General features: G+C 37.6%; 1 protein-coding gene across 5 annotated transcripts in view; it reads right to left on the bottom strand.

Annotated features, from left to right (window-relative positions):
- The window catches only part of LOC109457209 (uncharacterized), a 64511-nt gene extending 48388 nt beyond the window's left edge, over positions 1-16123 (bottom strand). The window contains exons 1-7 of one of the 5 annotated variants that reach the window (XM_074315780.2): positions 10659-16107; positions 10264-10455; positions 8832-8884; positions 5736-5847; positions 5338-5423; positions 3865-3991; positions 2690-2782 (exon numbers count right to left, since the gene is read on the bottom strand). In XM_074315780.2, the coding sequence (XP_074171881.1) occupies positions 2690-2782; positions 3865-3991; positions 5338-5346 (229 nt within the window). In that variant the 5' untranslated portion in view covers positions 5347-5423; positions 5736-5847; positions 8832-8884; positions 10264-10455; positions 10659-16107. The other 4 variants (XM_088800672.1, XM_088800671.1, XM_088800670.1 and 1 more) reach the window with 4 other exon arrangements.
- Between the last annotated feature and the right edge of the window lie 206 nt (positions 16124-16329).

Raw genomic sequence — 16329 nt, forward strand, 5'->3', positions numbered from 1 at the left:
TTAAAATATCCCAAACAGAAACTCTTAAGGTCTGTCCTCCAACCAGCTCTTCCTATCTTCCCCACCCAAGTAAATTGTGATTCCATTTACCCAGCTGTTCAAGTTAACACCTTTATCTTCTCCTTTGATACCACTCTTTCCCACTTACTCCACTTACAGCAAGTTCTTTTTGGCACTACCTTCATACATATCTCGAGTCTAACAGCTTTTTACTACCTCCTATCATTTCCTTTCATCCAAACCATTACTTCTAGTCCGAACAGCTGACACTGCCTCTGTACTGGTCCTTCCTGCTTTTGTACGCCACCAGAGGGATAATTTTAGAGTACAAAGCAGATTACAGATTCCAATTTCTCTTAGTGATTACATTACCTGGCCCTTGCTTAACTCTGATCTCATTTCTTGTTGCCTTCCCTCCCCTGCCCCCTATTCTAGCCACAATAGCTTTCTTGTTATTTCTCAGACATGCAAAGCTAACTCCTCTTTAGGTCTTTTCCATCTGCTCAGAATGTTCTTCCCCTAGACAGTCATGTGGCTTGAGCCTGCTTCATGTCTCTCCTCATGTATTACCTCCTCAAAAAATCCTTTCTTCTTTTGTCCACTTTTCTGTATGCATTTATACTTCAATAAAACTTATTTAAAGGAAGAAAGAAAAGAAGGAAAAAAAGGAATGATCTTGTTTAAGATGTATAACTTTGAGTCAACAATTGTCATTTTGGCGAAATGTTTCCTAAGTAGATATTAACTTATTCACTTGGAACCTCTGCCTTTCATTGTTTTGGGGTCTTTTTGTTTATTTGTTTGTTTGTTTTTAGTATTAATAGTTGTAAATATCATTTAATTATATCTAAATGTGAATAAAAAATAAGTTAGGATTGGGGGAAAAAAGCATGTTTTTCTTTCCTTTGGTAGAAAATGAGTCAGAAGATATCATTATAAACAGTGTGGGCACAGAAATGACCCTATTGTTATAAAATAAGAACTTAGCCTAAAATGAATCTCCTCAGCCAGACCTCAATATACAAACAGCAAATACAGAACGACAACATACATATGTCTCTATATAAAGAATTTTAAGGATCTTTTTTTAAACAAGAGGTTCAAAGAGAGATGAAAATAGAGGTAGAAGCTAAACCAAGGGATCCTTCTCCCTATAGTCAATCACATTCATGTATGTTTCTTCCTCATGTGCAGGTAGATATGTATTAGGTTGGTGCAAAAGTAATTGTGGTTTATGCAATTATTTTTAACCTTTTAAACCGCAATTACCTTTGCACCAACCTAATACATACATGGAAAAAGGCAAGTAAGAATGATATTCTGTGATCTATGGATCCATCTTCTAGCGTGTCAACCTGAAAATAAAAGACCAAAGTAAGAAGCAACATGCGTTTAGTTAAGATCTAAAAGAACAAGTTATTCAGGATGAACTGATTCAGGCAGAAACCCAAATAGTGAGAAGGCAAAGAGGCATTTATGGGAAACGGAAGGGGAACAATTACATCAATAGAAGGAAGGAATTTCTTTTTCTTTTTCTTTTTAATTTATTTTTTAAATTTATTGGGGTGACAATTGTTAGTAAAATTACATAGATTTCAGGTGTACAATTCTGTATTACATCATCTATAAATCCCATTGTGTGTTCACCACCCAGAGTCAGTTCTCCTTCCATCACCATATATTTGATCCCCAAAAGGAAGGAATTTCTATTGGTGCAAATAAGCTAACATAGTGATGCTAAATATAAAGAGGCAGTCGGTAGTCATAATGTGTTTCCTTGTTAGTTATGCAAACAGTTGTTTGGATAACAATGCTGCGTTCGGCCCAGTCCAAAGGCTATTTTTCCCAGCTTTAACGTTCCAAAGGTTTGAGGAATCAGACATCACGGCAATTCCTCTGGGATGGTAGCTCTAACACCATTTTAAAGTGGCTCCGTTTATATTATTTTATACAAGAATAAATTCATATGAAACTTTAGTTGCTGATAAAACATACATTATTGCAATGTCAAGCATATTCTTCTTTGTAATCTTTTATTTCCCATTTAAAAATTTATAAGAAAAGTGAACGAAAAAAAGGCTTCCCTCTCACCGTTAACTAAAATGACCTTCACATTCCACACCATTCTCTAGTCCCTTACTCTGTTTACTTTTCTTCATAGCACTCTCTTATTACCTGACATTATATTTTCTACTTATTTACAGTTACTATGTTTCTCTTATTACAAAGTAAATACCATGGAGACTGGGACTTGATAGGTTTTGTTTACCACTGTATTGATAGAGTCTAGCATAGTGCCCAGCTCAGAAATGGGTCTATCTATCTATCTATTGAAAAGAAGAAAGCAACTGAATCAAAATATAGATAGAATGATTGTCAACAGAAAACAAAGATAGCACCTGTCTACCCCATACCCCCCTTCAAAGAGGATGAAAATTGGAGAGAACAAAAAAACAAAAACAAAAACGATAACAAAAAAAGAAGAGTGGTAAATGAGATACAGAAGTAGTTCTATTGGTATCCCCAGCTAAGACCTTAATTTGCTCCCCAGGTCTCAGACCTTTTCTCCTGAGGCCATGGACCTTTAAAGAAGGCTTCTAAACATCATCAGAAGGGTATACCTCTTCCCTAAGGAGTTGGGCAGTTTTCTCTGATGATGGCTTCCCCTGCCCAATTGGCCCTCACTCACCTGGATATCGTCTTCTTTCTTTCCTCACAACTTTCCAGGGCTCTTTTCCTTGCTCCAATAAGGAAATCACATCTGGTTTAGAAATGAAGCATCCTGGTCAAAAGAAAAGAAATGTAAGGAGATATGAAAATAAAAAATAAATTCAAAATTACCTCAGTCTTGGTTAACCTTTTTAATAAACTCTAAGTCAAATGGTAATTGTTAAAGCCTTTATAAGAAGGGCAAGATGGTTTAAAAAATTTCACATTAAGGTTATATTATAAACATATTAGAGAGGGAGGGAAAATATTTTTAAATTTTAATTTATATTCATACAAGTACTCTTTCTCGAGAGGCAATAGTAGTTGAGAGCACAGAATGCCTGTGTTCAAATCTCCCCTCTCCCACATCCTAGTTGTGTGACCTTGCACAATTTACTTCTATGCTTTATTTTCCTCATCTATAAAATAAGGATAATAATAGTTATCTATTTGACACGATTGCTGTGGTTACATTAATTTACATCTGTATCTAAACACTGACTACAATATATACTAAGTGCTGTACATATTTTATTAGCTATTATTTATTGTTATTTTGCTGAGAGTAAAACAAGAAGTTTCCTGAGGCATTGACTGTTTTTTCTTAGGCTATTCCTGCAATGTTAAATACAAAATTCTTGGATATTTAACTTTCAATCATAAAAGTAGGTAAAAGTGAATATGTTTGTTTAAAAACAAAAGGAATGAGTTCTTTTAAATTGGAAATAAATGAGGTTGATCCAACTTATCACTACAAAAATTATGTGTTCTTTTGATAGCCAAAGAAAACCCAAGAATTTAGGTATAGCTATTTTCCTTACAGGTATATGAACAAATAACAAAATACCTATAGAAATTCTAAGTTCAAACACAAAGTGAAACCTGATTTCTTTAACACTCATAGCGCTATAAATCACCCAGATTTCAAATCCAACCCTTTCATCATTAAGGAAGACCTGAAGGCCACTTAAAGATGGGAAAGATGAATATGCTTAATAGAGGCACTCACTTTCAAACAAATATAGCTCAAACCATTCTCTTGAAAACAGAGAGCAGAAATTTAGATAATTTCTTCAAAGATATTGCTGAAATTTCCAAAGAAAGCCAATTATTACAGAGAACAGAGTCTATATAACTAGAAACAGGTAACCTTACCCAATGAGACCAAGTTATTGTAGTTCTCCAACATCACATCTCTGTACAAGTCCCTTTGTTCCAAGTCCAGGTAGTTCCACTCCTCCTGAGAGAACACTACAGACACGTCACTGAACATCACTGATCCCTGAAATGACAAACCACATAATACAATTAAAATTAAAGGAAATTTGTTTTAAGATGGAAGGAGAAAAGATGGAAGAGATACTGCAAGAAATGGACCAAGCAAGGCTTGGGCCGGAAGCCTCAAACGTAGTGAGTTAGTAAATGATAGTGCCTAAAGCAGCATGCCTCTGTGTTCTGGAAGAATTCTGTTGCTATAGATACAGCCTCTTACATACTCTGGCATATGTTAACTATCCAAACATGTCTGGGAAAGAGAAAAAACAATCTTCTCCAATTAAATACTATATATAAGCCTTCTGCCTGCTATGTATCTCCCCCATGAATTCTCAAGAAATGTGAGTTCTTCCATCTTTTCCCCTTCAAGAACAGACTGTTAAAAAAAAAAAAAAAAAAAAAGTTTCCCTACAATATCTGTTAGAAAAGGATCTGAACGCAATTAAAGAATTTCTTCCAAGTTCAGCATTGAATCAGATCATATCATAAGCATTCTCCCATTTATGACAGATTGTTTAATAAACTTAAAAAATGGTTGTGTAATAGTCTATGTAATGGATATATGAGACTTAATCATTCATCTCTACTTACATATTTTTGGTCTACACAAAATTTTTAAGGTCCTCCTCAATTCTGAGGGTCTACAACTATTTATGTGTCTATATAATCTTACCTACTATCATTTTCCATCCCTCACTGCACACATTCCTTGTTCCTGAGATACTGATGTAGATTCTGGATACTGGTGATCCACAATCACAAAGATGTCATTTTAGACAAGCACATCCTGTTCAACTACAAATGGAACCCTGTTCCTGATTTACAACTCATAGGCATTCCCAGAGAAAATTCCTGATCTCTCTGCACCAACACTGAACCACATCCTTACCCAGTCCTTAAAGCTTCACAAAGCATGAGATCTCACCATATACTGAAGCTGAGGCCAGCCAATAGCAAATCTTATCTCATATACTTGGAAAACTCAAATCTGGAAAAGTTCAGAGTTTTCCCATGAGTAGTCAAATGGGCCTATCCTCTTTCATCAACTCACAAGAGATAGTCAAACATTTCCTTCAAGGGATTTCATTTCTGTTCCACTGCATCTCTTAACAGGAGACCGAACACATACAATTGATGCTGAATGACATTCAATGAATACATGGACAATGACTGGAAAAAAGAGGATTCATAGGATAGGCATTGTACCATTTAGTCTCATCCCTCAATGGATTTAGAGGAACTGGAAGAAGGTTCCAAAGATGAGGCTCTGATAGGTAGGAAGTTTCAGGATAAAGAAATGTTCATAGGACCTTAACATGACAGTATTTCCAGGAGAAAGAAAGAGTAACTTACATGGGCCATGGTTTACAAATTCAAGAACTGGTCAGTACTCCTTGGGGTTTACTTGCCTGGAGAACCAGAGTTCACAGAGGACAGAGCTAGGGGAAGGAAAAGGAGGCCATGAGATCAAATAAGCCTCAGAACTCCCTAAATAACTCAATTTAATATGTCTTTTCCCCTCCATTGACCTCCCCACCAGACACACACACACACACACACAGATTTGAGGGAGTCTGGACAAACCTAATCCTTACTTGTAAATTCCAGGGCTGCTAAGGTGCCACATCATCTAAAGTAGAATCTCTTTCAAAGCTTTGCTTACTAGATCCATTTGATACAAAGAAATTCATAAAGACCCACCCTAGCAGTCATTCCCACTGTCAAACTGCTGCACTGGCAGCCCTGCCTACCTGCAGCCAGGGCATTAACTTCCAGAATCTTCTGGGCTCCTCACTATTTTCAATCAGAATCATCCACATTGCTTTCCTGCATGACTTCATTTGCCATTCTCTTTCTTACAACCTAGGTTAAAGAGATGTGGGTTCATACTTTCAGCAGGTAAATAATAATGTATCTATTTATCAAGAACTTTCATGTGATTGTTTTATATACATTAACTACACTCAGGATTACTATATAGTATAATAATTATCCCATTCATGCAGTGGATCAGAAAATTAATACTAAAAGAAGTGAAATTACTTGCAGAAATTCAGTTATTAAGTAGCAAAGCGGATTTGGAATCCTTATTTTTTCTAACCACAAAGTCAGCTCTCATTCAACTATAGCTCTTGCCTCTGAAACTCAGATCTCTAGTTCCAGTGAGAGAAACATGAGCATGCATGACTCAGTAAAAAAACAGAAATACATCAAATCACCAAAAGATATTCTCACTTTAAGAGTATTGATGCCCATGTTAGCAAGTTTGTGAGGAAATGAACATTCTAACCTGCAGAGGATGCAAATTTAAAAGTATGTACAAGAAACACTTAAACCATGCAAACCCTTTGACTCAGAAATTCTACTTTTGGGATTAAAGAAAATAATTGTATATGTCCATGAAGATGTAAGAGATAGACATTATTCATTAATGGAAAAAAGCTGGAAAGAACCTAAATGTCCTTCAGTAGAAAATAGATTAAATTATCACGTATCCACATGTGTGTGTGCGCGTGTAAGTGCTGAACTTCAAAAAAGAAATATTCAAGATAGGTAGTCTCTAGAAAAATAAAATAAAACGGACACTATGACTACATTTGTAAAGTATACATAGATATATCAGCATAAAAAGGCATTAACAGATAGAAAAATATCTGCAAAAATTGCTTATTTCCAGATCGCAATCTTAATTTTCTTCTTTTTTTGCTTACATTTATTTCATAATTTTATATGGTCATATATACTCCTAAAGTATATTTTTAAAATTTTTCAAACAGGAAGCTTTTCTTCAAGTAAGTTAGACTTGCTTTTTGAAGCAGTCATCCCTTGAACTTGGAGAAAAAAGCTGCTAGGTTTTTATTTATTTCAGCTCCCAATATCTGAACCAACTCTCTGATTCATAAGTTTGTTCGTGTATGTTGGAGTTTTGCCTAGAAAAGGTTTGAACATCCGCAACCAGTGCCTTGTTTCAGTGCTGTTGCCATTCGTAACTTGACTGATGCATTTATCTTGCTTCTGAACCACTCATTTTAGCCTTGATGACTTCCAAAGAGCTCCTGACTCTTCTTGTCCTGCTTGTCTCACTTTGTTTGCATCAATATCACGAAAATAAAAACTGTGAGGCATAAAGCTTATTACAGAAAATTCATTTACCTCCACAGAAATCCCATGGGTTTGGTATTACTTGGTCATAATCTGACAGTGCATGCTGTATAATCAGATGTCTCCTCAGGAACTCCCAAGCCATGCCATCTGACTTCTTCAAAGACTTTTATCACACTTACCTTAGTCCTACTCCAATAGAGATCTATCCACCTTGATAGATAGTAAACAACTTAAGGATAGCAACCATATCATTTTAGTCACTGTATTTTCCCCAAGTACTAGCACAGGATCTGGCATATGTATAAATGCTTGATAAGTCAATCTAGAAATTCCGTTTCTTGGAATTTATCCTTAGAAAATATTTGTAAAAGTACACAAAGAGTGATGTAAGGAAGTTCATCAAAGAATAACTTATAACCACAAGTCAGAATACCTAACATAAACAAGCCTAAACATTGTTCCTTTATGATGGCATATTATGCAATTAATAATAATGATACTGAAAGAAGATATTCACAATAAATTGACAAGTATGACAGACTAAAAAGAACATGCACAATGTTGAGAGGCAGTTGACTCTCAAACATGAAGAGCACAGGCTTTGTTGTCAAGATCCAGGATATGAATCTAAGCTCTGGCAGTTATCAACTAGGAGACTTTGGACATGTTACTTAATTTTCAATGCCTGCTTCCACATAGATAAACCTATGGGGAGAATAATAACAGTTTCTATCTTATAGGAATGTTGTGAAGGGTAAGTAATATAATATATATTAAGCACTTAATAAAATGAAAAAATTACATGCGCCTTATTCTATTTATTAAAGAAAATTCTCTTTAATAATTTTTAATTTAAAATTTTTTAATTTTTGAAGGCTATCTTTAATAGTTTTCTTCAGTATTTTAATACTAGGATGCCATCTTTTTTCTTACAGCAAATTTTTTGAAATTTTAAAGACTGCTCTTTCCTACAACATTAATAAATTTTAGAACTAAGCATAAGAATGTAATTTTTCTTTAATAATATTAGGAAAAAAGATTCACAAAAATCAAGAAGAGCAAGGCCCCTCTTATTCTCCATCCTTAGCAGTTCTAAAGAGACACTACTTGACATCATTGATTTGATAAGGTGTCATAATGAACGTATTAAAAATGTTTGATCAAGTTCTTCTGTACATTATGTCTGCATATTTATCACTACTACCACTTTTTTCCTGTTATTATAAATCTGTATTTAGGAGTAATCTTGAACCCCTAAAAAAAAGTCTCTAATTCTGAAGGGATACCTTACCTCATAATTTGTTGTCCTGGTAATTCCTTTAATCAATGTCTTCATAATCCTAAAAGGTGTAAATTCTTGAAAGGTTTCAAACTAGAGGGGAACCACTGTACTCCCTTTTACTCTGTACAGGCATACCAATATAATAAATCTTAATGACTGTACTGGATTCCTTTGTTAAAGTGTTTAAGAATCTCCTTAAATAATCAATTTTTGTGATTCTATTTTTCAAAACAAACATGTACACAGTGCACAGAAAAAATATTTGGAAAAACAAACATCAAAATAGCAATAGTCATTAAATCTGGATGATGGGACTGTGAGTAATTTAAATGTGCTTCTTTATAAGTTCCTTAGATCTCTCTCTTTTTTTTTATAATAAACATACATTAATTTTATCATCAGAAACAAAAATTAAATTATTTCCATACAAATAAAAAACACAGTTGGGGAGAGGGAGTACCTTCTAGTTGTTAAGAGAAATGTGAGTCTATAGGCCTGTGACACGAGGGGATTCTGCAAAAAAAAAATCAGCATGGCAAAAATAAATAACACTTATCAGTCCTTTTACTGTTCTTCATCAAAATGATGAGATATCTTCTCTTTCTTTTGTGACTGAATACAATTAAGGTAAGCAGCATTCCCAAGTTTAGTAGGAGTATACCAAAGTAGACAGAACAGTATTTGGTACACAATAGATGTTTTATTTTTTCCTTTCTTCACTGAATAACTAAAGTTTTATATTAGATATAGTCCTTGCAAAATGTCTTACAAATCATTAGTTTATTAAAAGGGATTCATACATAATTAAAAATTTATTGAGTCATCTTTTTCAAAACTATGACTATTGCTCAAAATTGATCATTTTCTTCTTTTCCTTCTCATGATTCACATAATATTAATGGCCTAAAGCTATATCATATGGAATGTGATTTATTAAATAATTTCCTATTGCTAGGCACTAATTTATACAAGCTCACTCAAAGAACATTCTCAGATATTACAGTCTTTGATTCCAGGGCAATGGATCTGAATCTTTCTGGGTCATGTTTGATAACCTCATTAAATTATGGACTTCCTCCCCAGAAAAATGGCAATTAAGAAATATATACAATTTTACATACAATTTGAAGGGGTTCCTGGTTTCCTAAAAGCCCCAAATAGATTTAAATTACCTCTGGTTAAGAATTCCTGTTCTAGATCATTTGAGCATTTCATGTTTTAAACTTAGTAAATGCTCAACACAATTAGCTTGGTATTTTCATTTTCCTGATCTATTTGAGTGTATGGGGAATTACCCAAAGTTACCATATAACAAATACCTAATGTTTATTAAGTACTTATGAAGTATCAGGCACTGTTCTAAGAGCTTTAGACATAGTTATAAAAACAAAGCTCTCAGAAGTAACGGGAAGTATGTACCAAATGAACACGCGCATATAAGCACTAGGGAAGGGGCCTAGGTATCAGTTCAATGGACAGGTCATTTAAGGAAAAGGAAGCAAATGTTCCCATGTCCTAAAAAATAAAAATATATTTCACTCGCTTTGACCTTGACTTTTAAATGGGCAATAGCAATTCATTCCTCCTCCTCCCACTCTGAGCCCTTTTCCTCAGAAGAGTTTGACAGGACTGGCGAAGAAGGGAATCTTAAACCAACAGACTTTTCTTGGAGCCCAGCCCAGCTTGGCTAAATTAGGGCACATCACGACCACACCTGTCCCCACCAACTGCCATCCACACAAATCCAGAGTTAAGTAAGAGGGAGAGTACTGTTGACACTTAGAGAAAGGTTACGGATGTGTGGGACTGGAATCCGACTTCACTGCACTTTCCCGGAGGGAACTCCGTGTTTCTGAAACCTGCAGCTGAACACCTAAGAGCTGTGTGCTCACCTGTGTGTCCGCGCGCTCCTGAAGCTGAAGTGCGACGGGAGGACGCCCAGAAGCCAGCCCGGGGTGAGGCACGTTCAGTTCTAACATCCTTATCCCAAGATCAGGTCTGAGCCTTTTTTTCTGGGAGTCTTTTCACTGGCGCTCAGATATCTCTTACTAGGCGGCAATTTCTCTGAGGCTGGGCCCAGGAGGCTAGAGGGCAGAAGGTTCAGCTGTTGACGCTAGGGTCGCAGCCACACAGGCCACCTCCACCTTCAGTCACACAAGAGGCTCTGCACCCAATTCATTCACACAAACACCATCACCCACTAGTCCCGGCCTCACAACCGCAGAGTCCCGATGCCACACCCCGGCCCCGTCACGCCGACACACACACGACCGCGGTTCTTACGCACACTCGGGTCTGAGGTGCGGGGCTCCCAACGCTCCGCGGTGGTGCAGCACCTTTCCTTTCCTCATCCTTGGGCCGCAACGCCTTCCCGACAGATGACCGAAACCAACGCTCAGTGCCAGGACTGCTCACCTAGGGCTCCCACCCCGTTTCACCGTGACGCCCAGTGGAAGCGAGGGGGCGACAGCCCGGGGGGTCTAATGGGCCGCGCGCAGGGTTTGTTGGGAGCGCCGACTGCACGCACTAAGAGCGCAGGCGCGGCGAGCCCCAGGGGGTGGAGCATCAGTTCCGCCCGCTGGTTGAGACTCAAAGATCCAGCAGCGCCCCACCTAGGGCGGGCTTCCCGGCTTTGTCCTGAGAACGTAGCCGCAAGCGCTTTTAAGGACAATGTGCGAAGGTGTGACTCCGTGGAGCCAGCTGGCAGTTCTGTGACCAGGGACGGCGCTGTGTGTCGGTCTTTGAAGTGGTTCTGGTTGCGATTTTGTCACTGGATGTGGCTGGTTTGTTTGTGATGTAGCGATTGCGGGGACCAGAATGTGGCTTGTGAAGGAGATTTTATGACTGGAATTGTGTGTCGAGCTATGTAGGACTGAGAATGTTGTGGGGGCCTGTGAGTGCATGGGATTGACTGTGAGTGCATGAGATTGTGTTTCTGTGACTCTACATTTATGTGGCGCGGTTTTGAGAGATTTGTTTTCCTTGGGCCTTGCCTGCAAAAAGCCACTCAGTGTGTGTGAGAAACAGCACAACTGATTGTGTAGAGAGTATGTGCGCTTCCGGTGTGTTCCTGTGGGACTGTGACGAGGTGGCCACCCGGATGATTGATATGACCAAGAACCTCACTCTCCTCAACTCTGAAAAAAAGGAATGCTGCATCTTCAAGAAGCATAAACTTTATTGAAGAATTTGGTGGAAAAAACTAATTTTTCTGGATAATTATGTATTTGTTTTACATTTAGTCACAGGTTTATTGTGGAGAAGAATGTAAATAAACATTACTTTAAAAATAAGTTTTCAAAGGGAATTCCTGTGATGGAGTAGTTGATTTGCTTCTGCCCCAGATTCCCATGATTGGGCTTTCCCTCTTTCTTATTGAGGGGGTTTTGTTGGGAAGATTTAAGAAGCCCTAGACTAAAAAAAAAAACATTTTTACATAAAAGATGCAGTATGACTAAAGCAGACAATTCAGGATTAAGAGAGTAAAATATCTTGGGTTCTAGATCACATACTCTTTTTGTTAAAGGAGGGCAAGAAACTTAAGACAAATCATGAGTTCATGCTGACATTACTGGGTTTTATTCTTACCTTTTATATTTTTGCCTCTTTAAAAATCTTTTCTTGGGGCTGGCCCGGTGGCTCAGGCGGTTGGAGCTCCATGCTCCTAACTCCGAAGGCTGCTGGTTCGATTCCCACATGGGCCAGTGGACTCTCAACCATAAATAAGGTTGCTGGTTCAACTCCTCGAGTCCCGCAAGGGATGGTGGGCTGCACCCCCTGCAACTAGCAACCGCAACTGGACCTGAAGCTGAGCTGCACCCTCCACAACTAAGACTGAAAGGACAACAACTTGACTTGGAAAAAAGTCCTGAAACTACACACTGTTCCCCAATAAAGTCCTGTTCCCCTTCCCCAATAAAAAAAAATCAAACTTTTCTCTAGAAGTCCTGGTTCTTAGTAATATTAATGTATTTATTTATTTGCATTAGCCTAGAATCAACATAAAATAGTTAAAAATTGAAATGCCAGTATTATTACTAACAATAATGCTAGTAAATAAAAATTTAGATTGTAGTTCTGCTAAACCAGGGATTGGCAAACTATAGCCTTCTGGCCAAATCTGGCCTGCCACCTGTTGTATAGCTAGTGAGTAAAGAATGGTGTCTATATTTTTAAATGGTTAAAAAACATCAAAAGAATAATATAATGTGAGTTGTGAAAATTACGCATTTCAAATTTCAGTGCCTACAAAGTTTTATTGGAACATAGCCATGCTCCTGTATGTGTTGTCTATGGCTGCATTTGAGCTACAAGGGCAGAATTGAGTAGTTACAGTAGACTGAATGCCCTGTGGAGGCTAAAATACAGTTGATTCTCATTATTCACAGTAGATACATTTTATAAAGTTGTAGCAATCACTGAATTAGTGAATCATTGCCTCTGCAAGCATCTGGTCACATTTTCATCAACCAATCAATATGTAACCTTGTTTTATGTGTTTCTATTTAAAGATACTTTTTATATATTGTTGATTTCTTTAACATTGAACTCATGACCAACAGCACTATAACACAGGCCTGACGGAAGTTTATCTAACCACGTATTTTCTCTAGGACATCACTACGAACACTAGACATCATTTTAGCAATATGCTTGGGGGACATTTTAAATAGCAAAATCACCAATAAAAAACACAAAAACATGGTACTAAATAGACTGTGAAAAAGACACTTGTTTACAGTATAAGAGCAGAGCCAAGAAGGCAGAGGGTTGCCTTGTTTGAGTTCAGCTAAGGACATGTGTGTCAGGGGACTCATTTTTTATCATTCTTTACATGTCCACGAATGACCGCAAAAGTGCTGCAAGTGTTGACTGTGGGATTACAAATAAATTTTAGCAAGTATGCTAAGCGAAATAAGTCAGAAAAAGCAGAGAACTATACGATTTCACTGATAGTGGTATATAAACCAAAAACAAAAAAAGAACAAGACAAACAAATGAGAAACAAAAACTCATAGACACAGACAATAGTTTAGTGGTTACCAGAGGATAAGGGGGGAAGGGGGTGATAGATGAGGGCAAAGGGGATCAAATATATGATAATGGAAGGAGAACTGACTCTGGGTGATGAACACACAATGTGATTTATAGATGATGTAATACAGAATTGTACACCTGAAATCTATGTAACTACTAACAATTGTCACCCCAATAAACTTTAATTTAAAAAAAAGAAAATTTTAGCAAGTAAGTTTATAAATATTGATATCCACAAATAATGAGGGTCGACTGTATGCACTGTCTGGCATTTTACAGAAAAAATTTGCCAGCTCCTGCTTTAGAGTATATCCCTTTTAATTATACAGTTAGAGTGTTTAAACACTACTTGAAATAATTCTTTTCCCTGAGCCATCAATAATTTCTGTAATTGATGTAACCCATTAAATAAATAAAAATCCATAAACAAGAAAAGGGAATAGAAAAGGAAAGCTTTTCTTTATGGAATGCCAGTTAAAAAGTTTAATTTTACATGGCTTGTGAACACTGCTTTAAACGCATTTATGATATTTGTTTTTGATGAGGATTTTATACAGTATGGTGTTTTCTGTTAAGTTCAAGATCATTTCTATTGTTTCCTCTCCTGCTAGCTATCACCTGCAATTAGATCAGCGTGTCATTGTTTGAATATTATCTTCATGGCATGAAGGCTAGCCATTGGTGCAATATAGCGCAATTTTTCAGGCAATACTGAATTTTCTTTGAAGTCAGTCTCTGATTTTTTCTGTGCTTCCTGTGTGACTTGCCTGCTAATGACCAGCTCTTCTGTTTCTTTACAGAACCTTGACACTCACAGTGCCATTCGCACTGGTGGAAACAAGGGGCCCAGGGAATAGCTTTTCCAAAGCTGGGCAGTAGCTGGGCAAACGAGTTCTAATTATGGAAGCAGTGCTGGTAGTTTATGTACATCCATCCTCAAGTGCATTACTACGGGAGTGCTGGCTTAAGCCTATGTGGTTGCTGGGTCCCTGTCCAGGGAAGGAGGGTGCTGCTGCATTGGCCAAACCTCATATATGCTTATTAAAGGGTTCTGTACCCAATTCCAACGTGTGTGTTTGGGGGAGGGGATCCCCACACCAGCAAGCAATTCTCTGACACCAGCTGGGTATCCTAAAATTCAACCCAATTTTAACACTGTCTACCTGGAGACAGTGTCAAATCCCACAGGTTAAGGGCTCAGTCCTACAAGATGCCACCCACCCCTAAACACACACACACTTCAGATGCCAGTTGCCAGTCCAGTTTATTACCTGTGCTTCTAACCAACCAGCTATAGATTAGAGGTTCCAACAACCCCCTCCTTGAGTTTGATTAATTTGCTATAGCAATTCACAGAACTCACAGAAAAATTTGTTAAAAAGAAACAACAGACCCCAAATGAAGTCACTTGCGCTAAGCCGACATCACCAAACCAAGGCTGAATACCTCACCTAAATGCAGTGACAAGAAAAAAAAAATCTGAGCTGTTCTAAATTAAAATTACAGCAGCCAGAGGATGAGAGAAAGAGATCAGTTAGCCTGTTAATAGCTGTGGGCCAGCTCTGACAAAAGACTGCTCACATTCCTTAGTGTATTTTGGAATTTTAAAATTAATTTTCAGGTGGCTTTTTCTGAGATTATCTAAAATGAGAGAATAGCCAGGTGCCGTCAAACCCCAGAACCCCAGAGTGTTGTGGATTCTGCTCTACCTATCCTACAACTTGCCCCTTTTAGCCTCCTCCCATCCTCTTTGTCTATAGCTAATGTAAATTTTTTCAGAATGGCTAACATCTTTTTGCCCCCTACTTGATGTATAAAAACAATTGCAAAACTCTGGGATGGACATGTTTATCTTTTCTTCCTAGCCATGTTGCTTATGGTTTTGACTCCATGCTTCAAGACAAGTCTTTTTTTGCTAGTGATAGACTAATAAACCCTTTCTTTTAAAAATACTTTCAGCTGTGAAAGTTAAAATTTTTGTTTAAACCTTCCCTAGGAATGTAATCTTAACCAGTCTGCAATTTTCTGGTCAGCACCAGTAAGGAAATCTGCCTAAATAGACCCTTTTGTCCCCCAAAGGGAGGTGACCTTGCCTGAAATAATTCCTTTATTCATTTATGACTTCCCTGTTCCATCCCTCGCTGCTTTAAAAACCTTCCATTTTGCAGATCCTCGGAGCTCCTTTCTATTTGCTAGATTGGATGCTGCCTGATTCATGAATTATTGAAGAAAGCTAATTAAATCTTCAAATATACTCAGTTGAATTTTTGTTAAACACATTTTACTTACTGGATTACTGGTTTATTATAAAAGGATATAACTCAGGAAGAGACATATGGGGAAACGCATGGGGAGAGGGCTTCTCTCCACATGTTCACCAACTCAGAAGCTCTCAGACCCTTTTGCTTTGGGGTTTTATGGAGTTTTCATTCCATAGGCATGATTGATCAAATCATTGGCCATTAGTGATTGAACCAATCTCCAGCTCCTCCCCCCTCCTAAAGGTCAGGGTGGTGGGACCGAAAGTGCCAACCCAACCTCCTAATAATGTGGTTGGTTTTCCTGGCAACCAACCCCCTATCCTTAGGTGTTTCAAAAGTCACCTCATTAAGATATGAAGAGACACCTTGACTGCTCTCATCAAAGGAAATTCCAAGCATTTTAGGAGCTCTGTGTCAGAAAGAGTAGGGAAGACCACACACACACACACATGCACACACACACACACACACACATATAAATCATAATATCACACTTACTTTCCATCAGTACTGCTGCCATGAGTAAGTGGGCTTCTGAGTGTGAAGTGCTCCTCAGGACTGCCAGCTCAAGGCATTCTCTTAGCGACTTCAGAGCCTGTGAGAAATTGCAAATATATTTGTACCTTTACAACAATGTATTCATATATGATTTAATGTGAT

Source organism: Rhinolophus sinicus, chromosome 8, assembly GCF_057876585.1.
Source record: "Rhinolophus sinicus isolate RSI-liver-muscle chromosome 8, RSI-T2T, whole genome shotgun sequence".
NCBI classification, from domain to species: Eukaryota; Metazoa; Chordata; class Mammalia; order Chiroptera; family Rhinolophidae; genus Rhinolophus; species Rhinolophus sinicus.